Source organism: Clytia hemisphaerica, unplaced genomic scaffold, assembly GCF_902728285.1.
Source record: "Clytia hemisphaerica strain Z4C2 unplaced genomic scaffold, Clytia hemisphaerica genome assembly, whole genome shotgun sequence".
Lineage (NCBI taxonomy): Eukaryota > Metazoa > Cnidaria > Hydrozoa > Leptothecata > Clytiidae > Clytia > Clytia hemisphaerica.
Genome location: NW_027104383.1, coordinates 239,209 through 257,105, shown reverse-complemented (window position 1 = coordinate 257,105; position 17,897 = coordinate 239,209). Strand labels below are relative to the sequence as shown.

Genomic DNA, 17,897 nt, shown 5'->3' with positions numbered 1-17,897 from the left:
ATCGATGATATCATACAAAATGAAGAGCACGTAAAAGATTGGTAAAATTTGGACAATATTTGACTCTCGATTTTAGAAAATCCATCCCTAAGTTCGGTTAAAACTGCTTGAAAAGAGGAAAAAAGTGTATTTTTTCCATTTTTTCCAAACTGAGGCTGGGCATGTTCTTACGATGTTCTTAAAATTTCGACGAATTTCAGCCGCAATGGTCTTATAAACTGGGTTTTAATAAAAAAAAACGTGTAAAAGAAAAAGCGTGTAACCAGTAGTGTTACGAATGATTCTATTGAATTTCTAGAGGAAAAAAAATACTAATTTTTCATGCTTTGTATCTGATCAGATCGACTTTCGATTATTTCGACAATTTACAGGGTTTCAAATTAACCAAACATTTTATCTGATAGTGTCAACTTTCCTAACACCAGGGAAATTTCATCGTCGGCTGTCAAGGTCACTGCCCCCTTGTCTGGGACCCCTTGATATTGTCAATATTGATGGACTTGAAAAACAAAGAAATGGAAAAAAAATTTAAATAATCAATTAAACTCTTTCCTCTTAAGTTAAAAACAAAAGGAAGAATAAATGATAACAATATGTAATTAATTAGTAAATAATAGAAACAATTATATTCAGCTCAATGAATTTTATACTTAGTAGAAATTTGCAATTTGTTATAAATTATTGCGAGGTTGGAGAAAATTTCTCCTGTGAAATAAATCCGAAAGGTTTTCCTGAAATCCAATTCTCATAAAAATGCAAAAAGATGACGCTTTTGCTTCTTTATTAAATTGTCGTATACGATGAATTGAGAGAAAAAGTTTTTAATTTGTTTCGCTATCATTGACGTTGTTTCGTGATATGAGCGTGCGATACCAGTATTGCCGTATTTTGGTGAAACAAAACAAATACACAATCGGGTTTGAGAAGAGATAGGCCACAACAAATAGTCTTTTTTCAGAAAAGTTCATCATTTGAGGAAAACTCACATCGATGAAGGAAACGACTATCTGTGGTAAAAGGAAGACAGACGTCCCAATATTTAATACCCAAACATCTTTGATGCTCATTGTAAGTCTTTTGATGATATCTAGACGCTCGGCTTCTGCACCATGAAAGTTTGTGATGTTCTGGATTCTAGCCTCGTTTTGACTTCGAACCCTGAGTGTCAGTTTAGCGAAAATAATGATATAAACACAAGTTATTATTCTCAAAAGAGAGAAAAGAGCCAGAAGATAATTGTTGCTGGGCACTAATTTCCCCTGTTGATCACCTGATGCACCAAAGAACGATAATGTAATGTCCACAACAAAGCATGTAATACTTGAAACGAGGATTGCAATATTGATCTTTCCTTTGGTGACAAGTGCGTGATATCTTAGAGCAAACTGCATTGCTATCCAACGGTCTGTCACGATCAACATTGTTATCACCAAAGACATAGAGTAAGAAGTGTTTAAAAAGGAGAATAAAATAAGATTTAATGCAGTAGCTCCCAAACTCAAGTCAAGAGCTTTCAGTAATCCAAAGAAAATTAACAAGACAATAGCCAAAGAATCAGCCAAGGACAAAGCGCGAATCAGATAATAATTATTGCTCGTGTGTAAGCGAATTTTGTAGATGCTCCACTGAACGGCAAGATGAAGACATAAAGTCAAACAAAAGATTACTAAAAGGACCAGAAAACCAGACTCAATGTCCTTGGAAACTGAGCTGATTTGTGGTCCAGTTGAGTTGTTCATATTTTGCTACAAGTTATAGTTGCTGATCCAACTAAACAAATGTGAAGTAAAGAGAGGGGAGGTTGGTTGATTTAAGGTAGATAAGAAACTTGAAAGAGGGAAAAAAAGGAATTAAAATGCACCAATCAAAATGCACCGAACCACCTGCATTCGATTTTTGATAAGTTAGCCATACTTGGCACTAAATCCCACCTTCATTATCCCTTAGACTCCGCTTTCATTTCAGCGGGCATAGATTTGGACGTTTTACGAGAATGGTCATAACTTTTTTAATCATTCGAACAAAAGTTATAAATTTAATCTACCTTATCGGGGAAAAAAATGTCAAATTCGTCACTTTACCCCGACTAAACTGTCCAAAAAAAACGGTTTCCTTCACTAGCTCGAAAATGGATCTTGTAATTCGAAGTTTAAAGCACTAACTTCGGTAAATAAAGGTGTAAAAAAATTAAATTTGAATTTTGGTAGCGGTATAAAATTTCGGCTAAATATTTTGGTCGGGAATAAAAAAATCGGGTACAAGTCTTGGTCGGGTGATAAAATATCGGGGAAATATTTCGTCACCCCCTCAAAATTTTAGTCACTTTCCCCCGACATTTTTTTCCCCGATAAGGTATTTTCTTATTAAAATCAGTCAAATTGCATGATTACTTTTGAAAATATTGCATTTTACATCCATTCAAAAACTCAAAATTTTGACCTTTTTTCGAAACAGTGAAAAATTAGGGTTTTTAGCTGGTGATTTTCAGCTACTAAAACATCTATCCAGCCAAAGGTTTTACTCAATACTATAAAAGTCTTTCAAAGTCACAATGGTTAAACTACTACTTAAATAGGCAAATGGTGGGTAGGGGTATATACCACCGACCTTAATGACGCTTTTATTATACCTTCAAAATTCCGCTAAGGGTCGCAAAAAACTTAAAATAAAATTTTAGTAAATAATTCACACAAGGGTTACGAAAAAATGACGAAAAAAGGAAAAAACACATCAGTTTTGCCTTTTGCTACATATTTTGAAAAATTCTGAAAAGCTTTATCAATAGAAGAGTACCACATATTTTCGCTTTTTTTCACGACAAGGCTTTCAGATTTTCAACTTGAAGAAAGCAAAATGTGTGACTAAACATTGCAAAATAATCATCGTTATCTTGCAACCCATAAATTCAACCAATCAACCAAGCCAACAAATCCTACCAAAGTTGCGCGGCCTTGAGCAGCGCACCTGTTTTTTACACAAATGACAGATTGAAACTAAAATTTACCGCTAAATTTCGAAAAAAATATCAATCGTAAACAAAGGAATTGCTAGATTCAATCTGTCGTCAAAAATACGGCGCATTTTTTAAGGCTTCACTTTTTCTTGCCTGAGAAAGGTTATAGATTCTACTCTAGCCCTTCGGGCTTTAAACTCAATGATACCTACACTGCCCCTACACTGTTTGAATACTTTGCAAACCAGAACTCTCCTTCGCCTGTTCGAAATCTCTATTCTAAACAAATCAGTTTTGTAATATCTGAACACAAGTCTTTGCTTTATATTTATTTGAAAAAAGTTTTATCCAAAAGAATCTTGGCCTCATATAAGTAAACAAGAAGCCCAGAGTTTAAGCGTCTTGGAGTAATTATCAAAGATTTGGTGAAAAATGATAATGAAATCCAGTAGCATACCTTCAGGGTCTGACCCCTTCCCTTATGCCAAAATTGAAAATTCTCTATCCCCCCTTCAGTTTTCCCTGCCCTGGCTCCCAAATTCCCCCCTACTTAAATACTCCCGGGCAAAAGTTTTAGTGCTAAGAATGGTTTCAAACAAATTATCTCAACACCAACCCGTATCACAAAAGACACAGCAACTTTAATCGATCATATTTTTGTTACAAAACCATCGTCATTCACAACTTCATGTGTTGTTGCTACATCTCTCAGTGATCATGATTTCGTTTATTGTTGTCGTAAGATCAATTCTTTTAAATACAGTTACCGCACTATCAAATGCAGAGACTACAGAGCATATAATCCAGTTAATCTACGCAATGACGTTCAATCAATATTGACTGGTTGCCAATCTACAGTAACGTCTCTGATTCGAACAAAGCTGCTGAATATTTATCATCTGAATTGAAATGTACTTTCGACCGACATGCACCTCTCGTCGAAAAACGTATCAAAGGAAAACCATGTGAATGGTTAAACGATAATATAAAATCAGAGATGAACATTCGCGACAAACTCGAGCGTAAAGCAAGAGGCTCTAAATCAAACGCTCACTGGGGAGAATACAAACGTCAAAAGAATCGCTGCATCAATCTTATTCGTCGAGCAAAGTCGGCTCATTATCGAAATACCTTGAATGAACATGACCGTGTATCCCCGAAAAAGTTCTGGAAAACAATTAAATCAATTTTTCCAGCAAAATCCAAACACTCTGCTTCATCTGGCACCATTCCAGCCACTGACCGTGCTAATAAATTTTCAAACTACTTTTCTACAATCGTGAAAAAGATGAAGTCGATTAGCTTTCCACTCAGAAACTGTACGTGGAGCTACGGCCGGAAACGTCCCTTGCGAACTAAAAGTATCTTCAAGTTCTCGTTCATCACTCCTGGCTATATCTTAAAACATTTAAACAAATTAAAACGTAACAAAGCAACTGGTATGGGTTCACTCCCGCCAAATATGTTAAAAGACTGCGCTGAGCAGATTGCTGATCCGATATCTCACATCATCAACCTATCGTTAATGACCAGTACAGTGCCCACCATTTGGAAAACTGCAAAAGTTAACCCAGTCTTCAAGTCCGGAAACGTAGATCTTGTCGAAAACTATAGACCTATTTCAATATTACCGATTTTGTCAAAACTGCTTGAAAGAACAGTACATGAGCAGTTATATTCTTTCTTGGAAGACAATAAACTTCTTTCAGACTGTCAGTTTGGCTTTCGAAAAAGACGATCCACCAAACTTGCTGCTACCCTCCTGTGTGATTCTGTGCGGAGAGGCTTTGAAGATGGACTTCTTGTTGGATGTCTGTTTTTAGATCTTTCTAAAGCCTTTGATACAATGGGGCACAGTTTGATCATTGAAAAACTTTTATTACATGGTGTTTCTGGGCCAGAACTAGCCTGGATCACCGACTATCTATTCAATCGTACCCAATGTGTTGAAATCAATAGCATCTTTTCGGAAAAAGAGGCTATCACATCAGGAGTCCCACAGGGGTCAATTCTTGGGCCACTCCTCTTCATTGTCTTTTTTAACGACCTTTGTGATTCTATCCAACACTCTTCAATCATCCAATATGCCGATGACACTGTTATCTATTTTGGTGCCAAAACAACAAATGAAATCGAAACTGCCCTCAATAAAGATCTGTCAAATATTGTGAGGAGAATGAACTTTTTTTTACTAAATTTCAAGAAAGGTAAAACTGAGGTAATGTTGCTAGGTACTGCTCAACGAATGGCAAGGTATGGAAAAAACAGTTACGATAAAGTACAACAACACCATCGTTAACTCCGTGACCCAATATTGTTATCTTGGAAATGTCATCGATCACCACCTCAACCTTTCCACTAATTTTGACAAATCCTACAAAACTGCCTCAGGTCGATTACGTTTGTTATTTGGTGTTCGAAAATTTTTAACAGCCAGTGCTGCACAATCAATTTATGAACTGATGATTGTCCCACTGTTGACTTATAGTTGCTCGATCAAAACCACCTTCAATGAGGGGCAAAAATCAAAGCTTGCTTCTCTTGAACGTCGTGCAGCTAAGATCATTGGTATCCCTTCAGTTAAAAAGACTGAATCTTTGATGGAGAAAGAACTTTGCACAATGGTGAAAAATTGTGTAAAGAAAGTGTACCAATATGATATTTTTGATAATCATTTTAAAGTGATAAAACATGATCGTGGTACAAGGAACAATAACAAATTATTACAGCTACCTAGTATCAAATTGCAAGCATCGAGGCCAAGTTTTTACTTTGGTGCTGCAAAAATTGTCAATAGTTTAAGTATATCAAACAGAGAATTTTTAGGTTCATATTAATTATTTTACCCTGGCACTGTGTAGTCTGATCAAATTTTTTCTAACTCCATTACTACTTTCCCGTAGTCTTCGAAGTTTATTACTATTTGATTTACTTCTGGTCTATGCATTTAGCCCTACGTTTAATTTTCTCTTTCCTTTTTTCTCCAGTGCCTTTAGCCTTTTAGATTTTTTCAATATTTTAGCTAATTTATTAATTATATTTTTTGATTTAGGTTTTTATATTTTATCAGGAATGCAACGGAAAACAGTTTTATTGTATATATTTATGTAAATATTGTACATTTTTAGAACTGAAAAGTAATCATCCTGAATAAATATTCGTTAATAATAATAATAATAAAAAATTTAACTTATAACAGTTGTAGCAATGCCCTTAAAATGCCTTAAATTTTGTATTTTTACTTAAAAATTGCATTTTGATACTTTTGGCTATCAATTTACAGTCTGAAAGCAAGAACAAGTTGAAAAAGTTGCTTCCCTCCCCTGGATGATCTGCCAAACCCTTTCCCCCCTAAGTTTGTCTTACCCCATCATCAAAAATAGCAACATTACCTTGATGGATTGATGCTTTCACTATTTTTTTGAATATACAGCACTGTTTCAGAGCATACCCTGGTAAAATTCTTGATAAGATCTGAAAAGATTGTTGAAGATCTTTCAAGATCTTTAATAAGTAAGAATCTTTAAAAATCTTTGTAAGATCTTACAATGATTCTTAGGCAATCTTGAAAATTTCTTCCAACAAAAAGATTCTTTGCGTAACTTATAAAGTTTTTATAAAGAGACTTTCCAAACCTTAACTAACTATTATGTGCAAAGAAGCTTTAAGATTTTTAGTGGTTCTTATCAAGTTCGGGTTAAGAATCTTAAAAACACGTAAATTTCTGGTTATGATTGTTTTTCATAAGAAGGAGTCTTTAGACTCAAGGAGAGCAATCTCTTAGGATATGTAGTATTTACGAATCAGTTTTTGGTCAGCTTCGAAATACGGTAAGTGGTTTTTCTTTTGTGTGTTTGCTATCATTGACTGTATTAATGCTTGGATGATTAATGGGAAGTATTCACGAGGTCATCAGTTGAATGCTGTCACTCGAGCGAAGCTTTCGGCTCTTATTCAATAACTGAAGGGGAATAGTAGTAAGATTCCGTCAGCGACCGTAGTGCAGTGGTAGAGCATCCGCCTACGGTGCGCAAGGTTGTGGGTTCAACCCCCGGCCGGGTCATACCAAAGAGTCCAAAAATGGTACTTGATACCTCTCTGCTTGATGCTTAGCAATTAAGAGAAGGATCAAGGGTAAGTGGAGCAATCCAGGGAGAAAGAGTGGCACCCTCCCCTACCTTCGGGTGGAACTGCGGTCGTAGACTTATTTTTACTTAAGATTCCGTCAAGATCTTGAATCACTGTAAGGGACAAGAATCTTATTCAAAACTTATAAAAAAGTCTTATCAGATCGTTAAAGATCTTGAAAGATCTTGGCACGTTCGTAGTAAGAAACTGAAAAAGAATAAGCAAAGTTTCTTGATAAGATCTTTTCAAGAACTTTTCAAGAATTTTTACCAGGGTACTGTTACATCTTACTGATTATTTCTGGACAGAAAATTTTAACTTGAATTTATTTTTTCCAACGAAAATCTGAATGGAAGTTGATTTGATATTACCCGAACTGAGACATTTTTTAGATAAATCCTCTCTAAATTGAAATCTATTGGAATTAAGTTATGATGATAGGGTATTTTCTTAGTCCTAATGAACTAAGGAAATGGGGAAAATAGTCCATTTCAATATTTACTGTTCTGAGTTAGATATTTTGACGAAAATGTTTGACCTACATTTTGAGGTTTGGCTGACCTATATTTTGGGGGTCTTTTTAACCCAACATAAAAAAGTCTGTCAAATAATATAAAACTTGTTTGTTGTACTTTTATAACATGAAAGTACTACCTGAGATGGTCGATGTTGATATGTTGAGCTTTTACGACGTGTCCCAGACCCGTTGGGGCCCCCGTCCAATCAGAAAATTTGCCTAAGTTTGGAGCAATAGAATTTCTATTCCAATTTGGACTTAAGTAGAAATTTTTGGACCCGATGTGGGAAAAAGTTCCACCGGGGCTGTGAGGCAGGGGTGTTACATTATTCACATATTTCAACACAAAATTTTCAACCTACAAAATAAAAACAACTTTCTTGTCTCTTCTTTTCGTGATTCCTTTTACTTTTCCTCATTTGTAGTACGATGAAATTAATATATTTGTGAATTTTTTGTCAGCGTATATTTCTAAAGTATGAATTTCACTTAGAGAACAATAATTTCCGATGAATACCGAAATTCCATTCTCAATAACCGAATCTTTTCACCTACATTCTGGGGGTTAAAAAGTGAAAAAATCCAATTTTCAGAATAACAAAATGCTCTTTAGAATATTGTTTTCGCATAAAACATTTCTAAAATTTGCTGTTAGAATTAATCCAATTGAAAAAATTATCAACATTTTACTATTAATAGATTTAAAGCCATAAAACCAAACCTACATTCTGGGGGCTATAACGAAAATGGGAGTCAACTTCAAGGACCAAAAAAATTGGTCTATCTATCAAAAGTAATGAAACTAACCCCTGGGAAAGGATTTTGGGAGTTCAAAATTTCGTTGAAAATATTTAATATCTTTTAAAATACAAATCTACATCTTTCAGGTCTGATTCAAATTTCACCTACATTCTCGGGGTCAGGTGCTGTAGTAACTGGGCCCAGATTTGTTTCTAGCACAAGAAAATTTTTTGGGGGGAGCCAAATTGTTGGGGGGACCTTATTTCATGCGCAAGTTCCACTTTTCGCCACATTTTGGTCTAAATTGACCATGAATAGCATCTTCTGCGTGTATTATCTTGAGTTAGGTAATGAAATCGGCTATACCCGTTTAAAAGTCTTCTATATAGTTTTTCGAGAGCTTTCGAATTGTATACTTGATAATGTCTGAAAATGAGTTTGAAATTTTCAAAAAATTTCGCCCTAGGGTTTTTGCCTGGGGAAAAAAGAAATGTCCCAAATATGGATGTTCCACCAAAAACATTGAAGAGAATAGGACCTAAAATAGATCCCTGAGGTACACCAAATAGCAAAGGTAGCCAATTACTGAAAGATGAACCAACCCTGACCCTGTGCTTTCTATTGTTTAGATAACTATGCATAAAGGCCAAGCTTCTATAACCCATTCCATATGCGTAGAGTTTAGCGATCAGAAGATCGTGAGGTAAAACAGTCAAAGGCATTAGACAGATCCATCAGAATCGCTCCAATCTTTTCAGATTTCGATAGGGAGCTCTGCCATTTTCGTGACATTTTAGTAAAGCACTCTGTGTACTATACTGTTTACGAGAACCACAGAGTCCATTTGAGAAAAAAGATTCTAGAAAGTTGTTTAGTTGATTTGATATGAGTTTTTCAAAAATTTTAGCCGGAGATGGGAGGAGACTGACAGGCCTGTAATTATCCTTGTCATGTTTACTGTTTTTCTTATGGACAGGGATTATATCAGCCAGCTTCAAGCTGTCAGGAAAATTCTGAGTTTGAAGAGAATGATTAAAGCACGATGTCAAAGTTGGAGCACAAACAAATTTGGTTAACTTTATGATTTTAGTGGGAATGCTACCACTGACTGACTTAGACTCATTCAGATGATTGATGGCTTTTAGCATATCTGAATTTGTTACTTGCGAGAGCTTAAATCTATCAACATCACGCCTTTTTTTCAAGAATTTTGATGATACTAGGGTGATCAGAATATTTAAGTATGGCAGAGTTGACACTATCAGAGCTTTCGCCTGTAACAGCATTCCAACTTGGAACGTCCAATCTGTCAGTAACAGTGTTGTAATGATCGTTGAATGTTTCAGCAATCTCCAAATCTTTGGACAAAATGCCTCCCACCTTCAACGAGCTGAATTCTTTCACCAGAAAAAATGACTTTATTTGAAAACAAAGGTTTAAATTAGGGGGGCGTACGGGGGTCGCAGACACCGAAATACCGACGCATATTTCTTGGATTACCGTCAACACCGACAGCAAAATTTGGTAAAATCCTTATTTTATCACCGCATGGCATGTTTGACACCGAAATACTGTCCCTTTTTTCTTCAAACATCGAAACCCCCTTACTCTTGTCTCCCGAATAGACGGGGGGTCCGAATAAGCAGGGGGGTAGGAAGATTTTCTAAATTGTAATAAGCGGGGGGGGGGTGGAATAAGAGGGGGAGGGTAATTTGAAGACATATTTTTTTTAACTGACATCAATTTCAACAACAAAATAGAAACTTTAGCAAATAAACACGTAAAATAGGAACCAATACTAACAAAAAGGAAAATTTTAACAAGCTTAAGGTCTATCTACACTGTAATAAAATGTTGAATTATTCGAATTTAATTAGCGCGGGGGGGGGTCTTAATAAGAGCGGGGTGGATGGATTTTTTTTTGAACAAATTAGCGGGGGCGGGGGACGTCTATTCGGGAGACAAGAGTAAATGTGTCCCAAAAGCCCTTTGGGATTGTTTCGGGTCATTTTTGCTGTAGAAAGATTTCTTAGTTTTCCTATTTTTATTGACAACAAAGTTTCTCTGCCGCTTATAACGAGTAATATCTTCAGGATGCTTGGTTTTAATAATAATAGCTTTCCTGATTTCTTTGGTTACATGTTGCTTATTATCAGCACGGACAAATTTTGTTTTTTGAGGTGCATGCTCATCTAATAATGTAATAAAAATATTTTCAAATACATTATAATCAACAATATTTCTATTTTTCAGTTGACAATTAAATTCATTAAGAAATAATACAGAGTTAAAATTTTATAATCTCTAAAGTTCTTTTTCACAGGTGATGATTTCTCAAATTTAGATTTCATCATTGTATGGACAAGTAGATGATAATCACTTAAACCCGTTTCTATAGCATCGGTGAATTGAAAGGAATGCTTCCTGTTCGTTAGAATCAAGTTAATACAGGTGCAATTTTTTGACTTGAAACAGGTTTTTTCTTTAACCAGATTATAAAGGTCACGTGCATCCATAAAATTTTTAAGTACTTGATTTTCAGGTTCTAAGTTAAAATCACCTACTACCGTAAAGTTATCATAACTTTGACTGTAGAAATCTAATCCAGAAGATAAAGAAGATAAAAATTGTTCAATCTTTTCCTTAGTTTTATAAATAGTAGGGTTTTTATAAATCATAAATATGCACCACTTAGTTTTCTTGAGATCGTTTTCAAAAGGAATGACCTCTATACCTTTAGGAAAAACAAAAGATGTAAGCTGATGCATCAAGATATCAGATCTTGGATAAACTAAAAGACCACCACTGGTGTCAGTAAAGTCTAACCTCAAAGGTTTTTTGTATCCTGGAAGAAGCAGACGGCTTGTTGTGTAAGATTCGTCAAGCTTAGTTTCAGAAATTGCTAAAATATCTATGTTTTTTCCTAAAAAAGTATGAATGTCATTTAACTTATGTCGTACAGAGTTTATATTAATATACCCCATTGTTAAATTCAAAGGAAATTTCAACTTATGTTCTTTGAGTTTTTCGATGCAGTTTAAGCAGTCTACCGGTTCATTATACCGTGAATAGCACAGGTCAAAATCATATATTGACGCTGTGCCGACGAATCGAGATTCTATTCAGCGCGCAATCAACGAAGACAAAAGTAACCATGACGACCATCCAAGATCTTAGATGAAGTTCAAAGTTGATATTTTTATTCCCGTCGTTGAAAACACAACTTAAAAATGTCATCAATGCTTTGTAAAAAGAGTCAGTGATAGAGAATTATAACATAAAGTCTGTCTATTATTTCGATTCAATTAAAGTGACATTTCCATAATTAAAAGTTTAGTAATTACTGTTATACATTTGGGGATCATGTAAAAGATTTCTTTCGAAATAAACTAATTTCAATTACAATTGGAGGTTTATGGGGAATTCGTAAATAGTAAACTGCATACTGATACAGTCTGCTAGACATTAATATGGTAATATTTGCTCTTCATCTTTGATTTTTTCTACAGTAATTAGATTGACACATGCGCGATAAGATTTCTATTATTGGTCTTCAGAGGTTAATATATTCTTTGAAAACTTAACCTCTGATACTCAGGGTAGGTTCAATCATTACTTAAACTTGGAGGAGAGTCGAATCAGAATTTACTTAGAAAATATTTGAAATTTAGTGCCAAGGTTTCCAATCCCTTAGGGTTCATCTGTAACTTTTTCTTCGAAAGACAAGAATAATCCACATTATGATTGTCGACTAGACCAATATTTCGTTCCGAGCAGAACTTCCTCAGGTCAGCATTTTTGTCATTTATTTTACTAAAAGTTCCACCAAGATCAGTTCGTAAACAAAGCTCAGAGAAGCAGATTTGTGTACCAGGACTAATTTCATGCACTGCGTCAACGATGTTTTGAAGGTTGGCGGTAGTATCCTTGATACCTTTGGTGATGTCATTTGTTCCAACATGTATTATGATTTTATTAGTTTGTTTTTTCTCGCTGTTGGTTTAACATAGTCAATCATATCCTTTGAAGTAGTACCACCAAACGACTTCACTACTGTGCAGAACTCTTTCGAAGAAACACCGTCACCATCCACCCCATTCACAATACTGAAATGAACACAATTTCTCTCTTTTTTGTTCAGATTGTTATCTTTCTCTTCTCTTTCTCTTTCTGAATAACATTTATACTTGTTTGACAATGACAATGCCATTGTCAATGAGATTGCTTTTCCTACTAATTTCTTCCTCATAAAAGATTATTTGGTTTTCCAGTATATTTATCATTTTATCCTTACATTTGATAATGGACGATTGATTGTCCTCTTGTAAAGAATTTGATTCTGCTCCCCTCTCGATTTCATCGCGAATAAACAAATTGTCTGAAGCCTTTTTAACCTCAGATTCAACATACATCTGATCTATATAATCCATAGTACTCTTTATATCATTACCTTTTGAAGTTACGACAAAGTCCAAAAAATTATCATTTTCAGCCATAACAATGTGAAAATTTCTCCGATCTTGTTCAAATTTACATAGGATTTGTGTTTTAGTATCCTTTATTGAATTCCTACAGTGGTATGTTTGGAGCGAATCTGTGTCGGGCTTGAAAAATCAAAAGAAACAGTTGCCAGCCGTGATGAAATTACAACAAAGTCCAAAAATGATCATTTTCAGCCATAACAATGTGAAAATTTCTCCGATCTTGTTCAAATTTACACTGTAATTGTAATTTAGTATTCTCTTTTGAATTTCAATGGCTGTGTGTTTGAAAGCTTCATTGTAAAGTTTGAAAATCCAAAAGGGACGACCACCATGAAAAATGGCGAAGTCCAAAATGTGATCATTTTTACAGCATAGAATCATGAGAAATGCACCAATCTTACTCAAATTTACACACAAGTAGTATACTGAATTCAAATATATTAATAGTTTGCTCTCAAAAAGTTTCCATCAATCTTGAAAAACAGAGTTTTTTGGTTTTGTGCGTCTAGAAGAGAAGTTAGCCATAGTTATATGCATTTTAAACACTCGATCAGCTGACGATTCATGGCCAAAATTTTTCCAAAGTCTTTCCACATTGTTAGAGAGCCAGTATGCATCAAACTTCTCATAAATCATGTCCAAAACATCATGAATAATGATGAAAATGATCAATTTTTCACTGAGATTTGCCAGTATTTGCTACACAGTCAGCTAGTCCACTTTCGGCAGCCTTCTTTTTCTTAATACTTTCGGCCAATCAAATCACAGTATTATCGGAATCAGATAATACGCTTTTATTAAATTGGAATAGATCATTGGATTAGATAAACAAACAAAAATGTCTTGACCGTCGTCGTCGCCGGACGAGAGAGAATTAAGGCTCCTAGGCCGGAGCAAAAAGAAAAAAGAAATATTATTTTTTCTAGTTTTTACGATGAATAAAAGGTTGCTTATATCAGTTTCAGGACTTCTCATAGTGTTCTCCCCCTGGATCTAGGGGCAAAAGATTTTTGGAAAAAGATGAATTGAAGGCACTTAGAGGCCTTTCTATTGTTTTTTAAGCCATTTTCGGCACAAAATTTCCCAGGTCAGAGCCTGAAAAGCATACTCGAAAATCAGTGAAATCAAAAACTTTCATCAATTAATTGTACCACTTTTGATTATTTCTATGATGGTACTAAGAGGGGGTATTAATCTGAACACAGAACCTTAACTTTTCCTCTGGAATGCAATTTCCGATATGGTCTTGTTTGCCGATACCAACTAGAAGTCCAAAAACTAAATAAAAAAGAGATAATTTAAGCAATTTTTCAACATTTTAGATGAAAATTTGTGATTTTTACCATTCTTGTATGTACTGATGATGCGATGCCATAAACATAAGCAAAAAATATTTCTAGAGGTCTGGTCACAGCACAGCGCTAATATTTTCTATCATTACCGCATTTCCTCCATTAAACTTATAAGCACCGCATCTAAAAATATGAACTTTGATATAAAGCGCCACCCTCCAATAAGCTTCCAAACTCTAAAAGCAGTGCTCACCACAAAATGACGAAATTCAAAATGTCATCTTCAATGAGTAGATCTAAAAATAGCCAAATTTGACAGTTGCAGATAAGACTTTGTACTATTTTTTTGCAATTCATCCATATCATCAATGTCAGGCATTACTGTAAATCTTAGAAGCAGCCTGTTATAGCACGGCAAGCATTTTATATTGGATAGATTCAAGCTTCTAAAGTCGACTTTCCAGGATGGTCGTCTCGTATATGATGATATCCCCATAGTCTAAGTGCGGTCTAAGATTTATAAGTTTATTATAAGTTTTAAGATATTATTCAGGGATAAATATCTCTAGATAAATATCCAGGGATGAATTTATCTCTAGATAAATATCCAGGGATAAATATATCTCGAGATAAATATCTAGGGATAATTTTATCTCGAGATAAATATCTAGGGATAATTTTATCTCGAGATAAATATCCAGGGATGAATTTATCTCTAGATAAATATCCAGCGATGAATTTATCTCGAGATAAATATCTAGGGATAATTTTATCTCGAGATAAATATCCAGGGATGAATTTATCTCTAGATAAATATCCAGCGATGAATTTATCTCGAGATAAATATCCAGGGATAAATTTATCTCGAGATATAATGTTAAATAAATTTATAATAATTATTTGAGTTATATCTGGAGATAAATTTATAATTAAAGATTTATCTCGAGATATAATATTTTATCTCAAGAAAACTTGTTTATTATCTCATGTTAAAAAGATGGCACTAACAAGCTTCCGTACATATCAACGTTAAGCAAACTAAGACCTGGATTTGGTGAGGAAAAAAAACAAGCATATCATTACATATTCTTGTTTGTTTTCCATTAAAAATGAACAATTTCTTTTTCGGAAAAATAAGCATAGCAAAAGCATAATTTGTTAAATGAAAAAAGAATAATGATGCATTTAATCTCAGAATATTATCTCACCTTAAAACCTAACTAATTTGCAAAGGAAAATTGTTAGCAAAAACTCCGAGAAAATCAAATAAAAAATGAAAAGGATGTCAAAAAGATGAGTAAATTAAACTTCCTTACCTCATCACAACCTTGTTCGATCATTTTTCGTATCGCTTTTTGAACCAGTTTTGTACCTGTTCAGAATTTAAGAATCATATAAGAATATTTAAAGGTTCAAAAAAAGAATTTAAGAATCACGACTCATTTTCTTACAAAAACTGTGTATGCTGCAGTTTTCATTTTTGAAGTTATTATGGTAGAATCATGATTGGTAGACTATCCACATTCAAGGGAGAATAATATGTATAGTCCACCAAAATCAGGGTACTAAGGTGTACCCTAATTTTGTACCTGGAAGACATTCAAGAAACTCTGTTATATCTTTGGAACTTGAGAAGTGTGAATGCCTTGAAATGTCATGGGATGTCAATTAAGAAGTGAGATCAATCAGCACTACCTATAAAAACTGAGGCTTAGCAAATTTTTAGGCACTGCCTATAAGCTTTATTCTTATAAAGAGGGTAGGGATTATAAAAGTGTAGTCCCTGTAGTTCCAGAGGGCTACTATGTTCGGAATCCTTCTGTGGAAATATATATTATACCGACGCAGACCGAAGAGTCCTAATAAGGACGAAATGCATACTATTTTGCTTCTCAATCTCCTGAAAGAAGATAGTTGGACAGAAATTCTAAGAATTTACTAATTAACTTTTCGAAAATGTTCCACCTAAGACATTCTTATTCCAACTCCCCCCCCCCGCTTATTAATTTTTAGGAAAATGTTTTTGAAAGTTCCCTCTTTTGTCTTAATTCTGCAGTATTAGCCTCCTTTTTAAAAATTTTCCACCAAGGACATTTTTATTCCAACCCCCCCCCCGCTTATTAAGTTTTGTGATTTTTTTCAACCCCCCTGCTTATTCCAATCCCCCGGCTATTAGGTACCCGAAAGTATACATGTATTTCTATTTAAAATCTTACCTATTTTGTATCTCCTATAATCTTTGTGAACGACTAACATAGCAATATAACCACGCCAAAGGTCTTTTCGGTGTTGATCTAATTTACAAACAACTGCTCCAACACACTCTTTACCACAATAAGCCTGGGGAAGAAGAAAATCACCAGTAAAAATCGAGAAAACATTTTTTTCTGACAACTGTAGACTTCCTGGTACTTTTTAGATCTGGTTTCGTGCATGATAAAAATTGCAGCTATTTGAATGATGTTTTAGAAAGGGTTTACGGAGGGTACTTAGGTAAAACGGGTGTCGGTATGCGCAAGCTAAAAAGGGTCCTTTTTTTACATCCTCGTAAGTCTCTCACAAGGGTACAAAAGCAAAAAATTAGCAATTGAGGCTCTGACAGGGTCCCAAAATCAACGATTGACTCCCTCAAAGTCACAGTGGTTATTAATCCTCGTAACTTGGATTGAAGTTTGAAAATTTTGGCTAAAGATTGGGAAAACCAATCTCTCAAAAGGTCATAAAAACGTCGAAAAAGGGTCAAAAGTTTTGAAATCCAGTCTCTCAAAGGATCAATCTTTTAACTTTAGCTCGGATATACCCATCACCCAGACCTAGTTCCCCTGGAACAAAAGGCACTTTAAGGTATAACTTGAAAATCCCTTTAGAAATATTATCATATACTCGTCCAGAATGACGAAATTCAACAGTGCATAAGGAAGAACTAAAGGATATAATTACATAGCTTACCAAAAAAGAAAGTTGCGGCCAATTATGTAGAAAATATCGATAAGTGTATATAGAATAAGGTTCTGACAAATCTTTGGTGATTAAAGCCGTCAAATCTGGTAAACTTTCTTCAGATTGGTATGCAATAAATTCGATAATTTTCTCTTCATTCGTACCACTCTCCTCTTTGGAAATAACAACTTTGGATAAAGATTCATCTAAGGTCCTTTGTAAAAATTGAGGTAAATCTCTGGGACTATAAACAGGTTGTTCATGTGTCGTGTTTTGAGTCCTTAAAAATATCTCATTATTACTACCAAGTGTCATCATTTGTACATTGTCCGATAAGTCACTCATACCTATTTCACCATTAATTTTCACCTCGCTATCCATTGCAATTTTCTCATGTTGAGCATGATTAATAACTTTTAGAGTCACTCCTCCACCTTCTTCGATTCTTTGTACGCTATCGTCTAAAAATGCTTCATTTTCAGCTATGTTATCTTCATTTTTCATCTTATATTTATATCCACCTATATGTCTTGTTAGCTTTCCTTTTTTTTTTGTTATTTTGTTGGCACAGTGATATTGTTGTTGAATTATTTCTTATTATTCTGAAAAGATACAAACGAAAACATGGATTAAAAGCATAAAAATGAAAAACCAATTTTAAATGACTATGGGCAGCCAAAAAGAGTTTTTGAACAAAAGGTTAAACATACCCTGGCATTCATTGCCAGACATTTAAACTAAATAAAATATTAATGCAACATACATATATAAAACTTTAAGCCGTGTGTCCACTCCAGACAATTTTCAACGGATCGGTTTGGATCGGAATATTTTGGTAAACC

At 34.5% G+C, this 17,897-nt stretch overlaps 1 protein-coding gene across 1 annotated transcript in view; it reads right to left on the bottom strand.

Moving 5' to 3' along the window:
* The window catches only part of LOC136819314 (uncharacterized), a 28,226-nt gene extending 10,569 nt beyond the window's left edge, over positions 1–17,657 (bottom strand). Inside the window, exons 1-3 of the mRNA XM_067075561.1 lie at positions 17,065–17,657; positions 16,332–16,455; positions 15,432–15,487 (exon numbers count right to left, since the gene is read on the bottom strand). Coding sequence (XP_066931662.1) covers positions 15,432–15,487; positions 16,332–16,455; positions 17,065–17,559 — 675 coding nt within the window. The 5' untranslated portion in view covers positions 17,560–17,657. The remainder of the gene's footprint in view (positions 1–15,431; positions 15,488–16,331; positions 16,456–17,064) is intronic.
* Positions 17,658–17,897: the final 240 nt, after the last annotated feature.